The sequence below is a fragment of the Lichenostomus cassidix genome, chromosome 1, assembly GCF_008360975.1.
Source record: "Lichenostomus cassidix isolate B80296 chromosome 1, HeHo_3.0, whole genome shotgun sequence".
Taxonomy (NCBI): Eukaryota; Metazoa; Chordata; class Aves; order Passeriformes; family Meliphagidae; genus Lichenostomus; species Lichenostomus cassidix.
Window position 1 is genome coordinate 51,555,107 of NC_139479.1, and position 10,339 is coordinate 51,565,445.

The following is a 10,339-nucleotide window of genomic DNA, read 5'->3' on the forward strand; positions in this document are numbered from 1 at the left end:
TATTAGCTGTCTTAATTCAAATACAGGAATGAGAAAGTATGTTTCACTTTCAGTGTACAAATATCAGCTTAGAGATTTATTTCAGTTGAAAGAAAATTGAATAAATAAGAACTTTAATGCCAGAAGAAATATCAAAGTGGTGGGTATTTTGACTGGGAGTACACAAGATTATTTGCACTGAAATCTGCAGAAATGTTGGTTCTTTCCATTTTTCAAATGGTGTTGAGTGTTTAGATATCCAAATATCTATTTAGAAATATATTTGAAAAACTCAGAAGTGCTAATTATGGTTTATATTTTTGAGGATCAGTTCACTTACTGACATGTAGTTGTCTATTGCCATTTGAATTGCTTCAGGGTGCCAGCAGTCGTAAATTTTTCTACTGTGTACTATTTGCCATATATCTCAGCCTGGAAGGAATGTCAACATTGTCACAAAAAATGTCACAAAAAATGTTTGATCATCATTTGTGGGTAGCTGAACCAAGTCACATCTTTGAAAATAAAGAAAACATCCTTGCAGACACCTACATGTAAATGCATATATTTACATTTATATTAATGTAAATGTTTTTGATCACATGTTTAAATGTTTTTTAGTGCTGTTCTTCAGGCTCAGCTGACTACTCTGAGCATAACAGCAAGATAGACACTGTAGATATCCACAGATTAACACATTTGGGTGCTTTAGTAATGATTTCATCTGTATATATCTGATAATCATAAGGTAAACTTATTAGGTTTGGATCCAAAGAAATAGTTGTTAAAAATTTGTATTTGCTTTAGTATCTCTCATAGAGGAGTATGGATTCTCCTGGGTACTTTAGTCAGAGCTCAAGTACATCTGTCAGGCAGTTCCAAAATGTTCTCAGGCTTCAGTGACATATTTAGTGGTTGTACAGCACTTCCTTATTCATCAGCATCCATACCAATGAAATGTAATGGCAAATGCACGTTTAAATGGCTCTGAATTCATGGAGTGCTTAGGACAGTAAAAGCTTCCAAATGAGTAATTGCTTTACAGAGACAGCTTTCACATCCAAAATTGCTTAGTGGTTGGACTTTAAAATAGCCTGTGTTTCTATTAGTTAATCTCCAGGCACTGTATAAAAGGCAACAGACTGCAAAAAGATTCATATAAGAAATGAATGCAGCGTGGTATTAGTGGGAAAGAACAATCAGAACCATTTCCTCCTGGGAACCATTATAAAGAGTAGAATGAAACAAGTTTCTTGCCTGCAGATAGTTAAAAACACAACATCTTTTTTGTTAAACCACATTTTTATAATTTCAAGTTTAAAATACTTTTCAGAAGTTTTCCATGACTTTCCAACATAACTCAATCCTCATAAAACATTCTGATGAAGTAAAACAATGCACGCTGCTAGGGGATAATAACTTTCTTGCAAAGTAGACATGTTGCTGTTAGTGTGGGTAAGACTTTTTCAGCATAAGCAAGAGCCTTGAAACTGAGGTAGTGCTTTTTAAAAATACATGTTTAAAACATAATGTGATATTCCTATCTGCAACACATTTCATATTTGATCTCTACTATATTGTAAGGGTAAAATTCATTCTGAACATGAGCTCCCACTGATAGATCTTTATGTAGAATTTGTTGAATGTCATATAAATTTTCCATAGTGTTTGTACTTCTTAATAGTTTGATGCACGATAAAAACACAGAGAGAGACTATAATAAATGGATTGCATATTTCTTATTTATCTGGATTACCAATTATAAATTAGCACTTCCATTTCACAGACGATGATCTTAGGCAGCAACCCTCCTTACATGATTTATAAATCTATAGAGACATACCTGCATGTCATTCATGGTGCTCTTGACTCTGTATGCAGTAATGAAAGAATGAAAATATCCATTAGCAGAAAGAAATATCTTCCTTTCTATTAGGGTGGATAAAGTGCTAAATAGCATGTGAGTTTGGTAATAAAATTGAAAACATCTGTGTTTGCTCACTACATGAGTCACATGATTTAAAAACGTATTTTTTCATTTTTTCTATTTTCTGATGTCAGATAAAAAAACTGATACTCCTTGCTTTTATTTCTGTAATTCTGAGCTCTTGTTTTATCAACATTTTTATTTGTGTGGACTTTCTCAGGTTATATTCTGTTGGAGGTCGGGATGGAAGTTCATGCTTGAGTTCAATGGAATATTATGATCCTCACACAAATAAATGGAATATGTGTGCTCCCATGTGCAAAAGAAGAGGAGGTGTAGGAGTGGCTACATGCGATGGCTTTCTTTATGCCGTTGGAGGTCATGATGCTCCTGCTTCTAATCACTGCTCTCGACTGCTGGACTACGTAGAAAGGTATCAAATTACACCTGCAGATTTTAAACACAAAATAATATCAGGTAGCATTATTTTCATAGCTTTGTGATGGTGAAATTAAAAAGATATTTTTAAACCAAGAAATGCCTAATTAGTGCTAACTTGAAAAATTCCATAAAGGTCTGTAAAAGATAATTTCTTTGAAACCTACTGTCATTCCTTTTTATTCACAGTACTATTATATATTATCACCAACATAAAAATCCATTCTTTTCACATCCCATTTAAGTAATTTTAGGACACTATAACTGCAGTGTCACAAAATAAACATTGTAGAGATAAATGTTTTCCTTGAAATAATTTTCTAACACAAAATTGAAATTGTGTTTAGGAGTGTTTTCTAACTTTAAAAACATAGCTAAGCAAACAAGAAATAAACAGCTGCTTAAGTGATGGATATTCACAGAACAATATATTGCTTCCTTTAGTAAAATTGCCCCTTTCTAATGTGCTGATAGAAACCTTATACAGTGTATTTACAGTATTCTGAATTTTGCAATTGGATTTTCTACAAATTCAAGAATATCTAGTAGGGCAGTACAGCACAGATGATGTGATTATAGCATTCAATTTGAAGGTATTCTTCAAATGTTTTGTAAAGGTTTGTATTTTTTTGTAAATGTTTTGTATTTTTTTTCTGTTTCTGTGTGCTACAAAATAGAATTAGGAAAATATTCACTCCAATTATGTACAGGCTTCAAAAGTTAAAGTAGATATGTTTAATAGTTGGTTTATCTTAACATACAAACTGGGAAAGATTTCTCTATTTTCTGAAGGGGTTAAATTTTATTTAAATATCAGTTATTTCTTCTGCTAAATCTGGCTTGGCATTCAATATTTAATTGAAAAATTATAAACTTAAATTCCTTATGCTGTTCCTGTGATTTTGCTCAATCTTAGACTCATTACCACCTCTACTCTACATAAGCAAATATTGCCAAATACTTCTTATCTCCAACCAAGGGACAGTTAATCAGAGAAATCCCAGGATCCCTGTACATACAGGACTCATCCTTGTGGACTTCTATTTAAAAGGAACAATAACAAGAATTTTCAACAAAATGAATTTACATTAAGACTACTAGTGGCAGTATGAGATCTTTTCAACTACTTCTTGTTGTAGTTGGTACTTATTGGTACTCATAAGGGAGCTTTTCTTTCATTTTTCATTCTCTGAGGAGAAAACTCTTCTGGTATTGATGACAAACCATATCTCATCACATTTGTCTTACTCGGGGGAGGCTGTTACAATGAGCTAAACTTCCTATCCCTATGCTGTTTCATGTACTGGTATTAAAATGACAATATGTAGTGTCCCTCATCTAGATACTTTTTCCACTGAATGTAAAAGGTGTGGAAAATGTACTTCATCAATAGTCAGCTTCAAGACGAAAAGCTGGGACTAACAAACAAGAACTTGACTGTTAAATTTCATATAGTAGATATGAATTAACTGATGGACTCCACTGAAATGTGAAAAGCCCTCTCAGTGATTGATTAGTTTGTAATATGACTGGATTTAGTGTGTCTGGGGTTTTATTCCAAAATAATGCATCATTTTCAAGAAATAAAAAGCCCTCAATATCTTAGGAAAACAAAGAATAGTAAGTAATGAGGAGTTCTGTTAGTCTAAGTTATTCTATATCTCTCTGAAAGTTCTTTCTGTAAATATCTAAGTCCTGGTTTTTAACTCTCTTCCTCTTCAGGAACGAGTCTACTTCACACATTTTGTCATTCTGATGCAGCCTGGTAGGATGTGCTTTATTTCAGGACCAGTTTGCTCCCAGAAGACTGTCAAACCAGACATATTATTTTAAAATTTATTTTTGAGATTATGCAAATATAGTGACAGCAGATATGTGTTTTTAAATGCTACTGCTAAAATCCTGCTCAATAGTAATTACGTTTTCCAATTTAAGCTCCGCTAAGGTTGATGCAATTTTAAAGGATTCCCTCTGGAACCAAGCATTCTGAAATAAAATAATAATTATGTTTCTCTCATCTTCACAAGCTGGTAAAGTGCATTGTTCTATTCATTTTTAAAGGCAAAACAACTATTTTCTTCACAAGAACAATACAATTTTCATGATATTTTGGCAGATTTCATAAAGCAGCCTTCTTTTTCAAATGTTACTCAAAACTTGACTGATGCTAAAAACATAGGAATTTGATCTATAGTTTTTTCCCTTTCATCTCACCTTGATTTCAAAATTGATTTCTTTCCACACTCAGGAGCTTTTATTTTATGCCTTGCCCAGCCTGAGGCATACCTAGTTATTATAAATATGACATATACAGTTCCTTTTAGCAGCAAAAAGGATGTAAGAAATCCCAGCTATTTTCCTGGCAATTACAAAACCAACAAGTTCTTGTGCAGTTCTATTTTGTTGACAGAATTGAATGCTTTTTAGGCTTGCATACCTGTTTATTGGAAGAAAAAAAAAAGGTCCAGTGATGTCAATTGTATTGTTTTCCAGCTTTTGTACCTCCTCACCTTGGGCCTTGTAATTTAGGAGCAGTGTATGAAGGAGTCTATTAAACATTTATTACTTTTAGGCAGGTGAAGATACAATACACACTGGTGCGTTTCACTGGGTGGGATATTGTTTTAGCTAGAGGCATATGATGTTGTTTTTGAAAAACTCACACAGTCTGAAAAAAATCCAGTAAAAATATATTTTTTTGCTTCTTACATGTTTATATCCCTTCCACATATTCAAGAAATATTTTGAAGTATTTTCCTCTAAAGCTAGGAAAGACATTTATCATATATCAAGATATTTGACATCTTATTTTCTGAGAAGGCCCCCAAATGCTGGGATTAGCAGCTAGTAGATGAGTCAATTTTTTTCTCAAAATGTATTTACCTGTCAAGGACAATATAAACAAGATTACAGACAATTTTTTTATTGCCCAATTTAAAGATAATACTTATGAACTAAAAGGCTGTTACAAGCAAAACACTGTAACATTTCTGTTGCAGTGCTTATATGTAGGACTATAAGCAAATATGTGGGACTTCAAACACTACCCCTACAAGTTGCTTATTTATTATATGAGTGACTAAAATAGTTACAGGTGCTCGTATAGTCATCCTTCATAGTAGAGTCCTGGAATTTTCGGGGTTTTTTTGTAAGGCATATGTATTAACTTTTTTCTGTAGGATTATCAACTTCTAGTTAGTAATGTTTAGACTACAAGAAAATATGTTGAAAGAACTTGACTCTTCCCCAGAAACTGAATTTATGGCAGATACTATCTCAGAGCTGTAGGAGAAAGTGGTTCAATACCTAATTTTACGTAACTATAGAGTAGTTAGAGGACCTATAAATAAAAAATATGTTAGCTATTATAGATTTACTTTATTAATATTTTAGAGAAATCATCATGCCCCAAGTGTGACCTACCTTACACTTTTAAGCAAATTAAGTCAGGCAAAGGATTTGTAGACTAAAACTGCTTGTTTTCTCCACTGATAAAATTATTCTATGTAGTAGAGATGCTGAAGAACAGAAAAAATTAATTTGATCATACTGTGATACAGTATTCTGGTTTAGTAGTATTTGACATCTAAAAATGAAATATCTAGTGTAACCTAATACTCCAGACATCCTTAGTAACAAACTGTCAAAATATAATTTATTTCTGTTTTATGGATGCCCAAAATAGATGCAATGGAATGACTTCTGAAATGAAATAATTTTACTTTATTAATGAATATCTAAATGAATAGCCAGGTTAATTTTTTTATTTTTAAATTACCATCATTACACAAAGGAAATTTTGTCTTCAGTTTTAAAAATTCAATGGTGATTGTGTCTTTAAACCAGTATTACTTTCTTTACATGAGCAAATATCAGAAAGATATACCTCCAATGCAGGTAAGCACATTCCCTGAATACATAGGGAGGTTTTTATTATTGTGTAGTATAATTTCAGAAATTAAAATATAGTGAAATTTAATTTTAGAAATATTCTTTCTCATATTTTAATATGCTATAAGAAATACCCTACTTAAAATGTATACATAATGTATAAATAAAATGTATACATCCATCCAGATATTGCTCATACCTCTTTCTCGGATCTCTTTATGACCCATCATCCTACAAATACCTTAGTTTATTCTTCAAGGTTAGCTGAGCAAAAGTTTCTAATCAGCATCTAGAGGTTTGAATTGGGAACACAATAAATCTGTATCTTTTTGCTGTTAGGAAGAGTAATTTTAGATGGGATAGAAAAAAGGCAAAAAAGGACAATATTGAAGTGAAAATCAACATGGACTGATGCTTAGCTTCTCTCCGCATACCCAGTTTCCTTTTTCTCTCCTCAGGTATGACCCAAAAACTGATACATGGACAATGGTGGCTCCTCTGAGTATGCCTCGAGATGCTGTTGGTGTTTGTCTCCTTGGTGACAAATTATATGCAGTAGGTGGCTATGATGGTCAAACATACCTGAACACTATGGAAGCATATGACCCTCAAACTAATGAGTGGACACAGGTAATTATAAAGTTTATTTTATACACACACACACATATATATGAATTAGCCATTCGAAGTTCCCTTTAAAGTTAGTGCAGAAAAGTACATACTTTGAAATCATGATCTTATCCTAAAATAAGAGGTTAAAAGAGGTGAGATGTATTATACTCAAGAATGCTTATTTGTTTTTATGATTGCAAAGGTGAACTTCTGTTGACAATGTAGACATACATGGTTTGAAGTTAGTGCAGAAGCCCATCTTTTTTAATCTGCTATGAATTAATGAGAAGAGCATTTTTTGACATTCTGTACGAAATAAATTAATTTGGAAAGATGCTTTTCTCAAAATCATGAGTGCACATTAAAAACCATTAATAAATGTGCTTTGAGAGCTAGCTAGGAGACATGTAAACAATGTTGTTTGCATGTTACTGATATACACAGTCCCACTAATTACAGTGTATTATTACATCCATTTAAGCTGAATCTACTGTGTTAGTTTCAGCAAGATACAGTCTCCTAAAGGTTTTTATCCTTGTTGTGTCTTGAATAGTGTCTAAAGTTGCCAAACTTATGCTAAAGGACACTTGAACCTGTTTAGGAATATTGGAACCATAGATTTCTGTATTGGTAGCTTTCACCTTGCTTCAAGGACTACAGTGGAACATCAGCCACAGTCTACAAAATATAGAAACCCCTTGCATATCAACGGTTCGCAAAATTGATGACAACTCTAAAATTGATTTCCTGCTTTCTGTTTTCACACTTTCAAATAAAAAATGTCAGGTGTGAGTAAGTAATTTTAAATTACAATAGTAACGTAATGTAGTTTTTATTTATTTTTAGCAGTTTATACTCCCATTAGTTTTGACCATTTTAAAATAATGTTGATGCAGCATGGCTTGCTCCTGTTTGGCAATCTTTTGCCTGGTTTGCTCCTTTTCAGTTAATTTGTGTCTCTTTTTCTGCAGATGGCTTCCTTAAATATTGGAAGAGCTGGTGCCTGTGTTGTAGTCATCAAACAGCCATGACTTTGTCAGCACTGCTTAGGATTTTACTGACTGTGAAATGATTATTTTTCTATGAGACAAAGACAATGATTACTTCACAAGAACAAGGATTTACACAGTGAATACACTGTTGATCACAAACTTGAAGAAGTTTGAAAGTGACAAATATTAAGTATTAATGGCCTATAAAATCATAAAACTGTTCACAGTCAGTGAACAAGAAAAAAAACCCAGAGTATTGTAGGCGTAAATATGTGAATGTAGAGTAGTGCGTTTGGGTACTGTTCTCGTGAATGTGTGCTGGAGAACTGGATAATCATGGGAAATCTCTGCATAAAGAGCAGAAAGGAATATGAGAACAGTTTTTGTGGCTCCAAGAGAACTGCAGAAACATGAAAATATATTTAATCAATTTTAAACGGTGGTTTTTTTAAAAGAGAAAAGTGGATAGTAATATAATTTTTTTTTTTTGCTGTAGAGGTCTTGTCTTCAAATGGGTTATGGCCTTCTCATTTAAATGAGCAGTTTGATTTTTACTGAAGGGAAGAAGTCAAATGGTCTGGATATTCAAGGCAACTGAACTGTGACTCTAGAGTAGGAAAAAAACCAAAACTAAAAGTAGACTTTTTTTATAACTTCAGATTGTACCTCCTTGCAGTGTTAACACATCTTATAAATGGGTCTATTGAGGGGGAAGCCTGTGTGTTTAATCAACTAATATACAAAGCAATCCTGTGTCTGCAGTGGGGCTTTGTTGCAAATATGGGAGTCAAAGTAACACATATCTAATTCTTTCTTAATCTTATATTCATTAAGCATGTGGGCTCTAATCTCATTGTTTAACACATCTACTGCATGTTGGAAGCTCATGAAAAGCTGCAAAATTGATGTCCTTCTTGCACTGCATCATGTAACAGATGAACTGTGACTAGAACCATCTCTACAGCCTCGTCTAACGTATCAAGAGGGAGAAAAATCCTACATTTTAATTCTTTCTGATGCTTTTAGGTGCACAATTTTGCCTAATTAGAGCTGCCAATTTATGACTTTCCACTTATGACTGAGAATATCTGCAAGCTGGGAAATCAGAATAAAAGCAAGTGGAATAAGGAAAATTAGACCATTTGATCTAATAAAGTTCATATGGCAAATATACTAGTGTCATCTGTGCTTCCCTTTAGGGTTCCTAATTTCTGCCAGCAATGATACTTTGAGCTTTTGCTTTGGCAAAAAGTTTGATGCTGATGCTTTCTATCTGCTCAGCTGAATCAGTTAGAACCTAAGGCCACTATTAGAATATGAATTCTGCTATTCAGGGAGGCACAGTTTCTGGGAACTGGACTACCAGGTATACTTCTTTGAAGCCCTGCTGATCCTATAGGAAATATTTCATGGCCCAAAAGCAGAAACCTCACAATCTTCTGTCACTAGCAATTTTGAGAAGGAATTCTGGTTGCAGTAAAATGACTTTTCTTAGTGGAAACCCTTGCAATCATTTGAGATGAAAAAAATACATAAAGCTTCCATCTTGAGACATTTAAATTGAAGATGTGTCTTTCTTTCTAACAGCATCATTATGTGTGGAGATCTTTGTTTACTGACATAAGCTGAATTTCAGTTCTGAAGTCTAAGTATATGGATTTGAATCTTTTGAATATTTCTCTGTCCTAATTTGGAATCAGCTGAAAACACTTCAATAATAATTTTCCACAGCAGTTGCCTTTTGAATTGCAATTAGTCTTTCACAGACAGGCATGTCAATTTTTCTCCAACTAAAGCTAGCTGTTGAATAAAAGATGCTACCTCTCTGAAGATTTTGCTTCACATAAACTCAAGTTTCAGAGACCAAAAGATTCTAGAATTATAATTGTAATTAAGTGTAGACATAGGTATTTAGTTCTCCTACAAAGATACCTAATGAACTTAGAAACTGAATTTTGTTTCTATTTACAGAACTTTCTTTTGATTTCAATTTATTCATACACAATAGAAATATGATTGATCTACCTCCATACTGATCTTCAAAACTGGATTATTTCTATTAATGTCATCCTATGGCAAATTTGTTTTCTGTGTATTAATCATTCTTCTCCTCCATTTATCCTCAATTTTATTTTTGATTTTCAATTTCCTTTCCCACTTTTTCAATTCAGCTTTATTTTACCAAAATGATTCTCATTTGAAATTTTTCAGTCTATTCCACTGCTCTTATTCTGAAAGTATAAAATTATTATTTGTTTTCTTTTGATTATGTAAAATCTAGCCACAATAAGAGCCAAAATTGGCTTTCATATTCTTTTTATACAACTGCTACAAGTTTCTCCGGAAGAGAATTTATAAAGAATTTTTAATTAATTTTTTTCTTGCCCCTATGTTTACTCTTATTAAAAATAATAATAGCTTTACCTTTGTTTTCAAAGGGAATGTATTTAAATCCAAGTAGAATATACTCATAGTCTTGATTTCTGTGGTTCATTAAGAC

General features: G+C 32.8%; 1 protein-coding gene across 1 annotated transcript in view; it reads left to right on the top strand.

Moving 5' to 3' along the window:
- The window catches only part of KLHL1 (kelch like family member 1), a 192,374-nt gene extending 182,287 nt beyond the window's left edge, over nucleotides 1-10,087 (top strand). Inside the window, exons 9-11 of the mRNA XM_085058588.1 lie at nucleotides 2,127-2,339; nucleotides 6,694-6,865; nucleotides 7,819-10,087. Of these exons, the coding sequence (XP_084914714.1) occupies nucleotides 2,127-2,339; nucleotides 6,694-6,865; nucleotides 7,819-7,878 (445 nt within the window). The 3' untranslated portion in view covers nucleotides 7,879-10,087. The remainder of the gene's footprint in view (nucleotides 1-2,126; nucleotides 2,340-6,693; nucleotides 6,866-7,818) is intronic.
- Nucleotides 10,088-10,339: the final 252 nt, after the last annotated feature.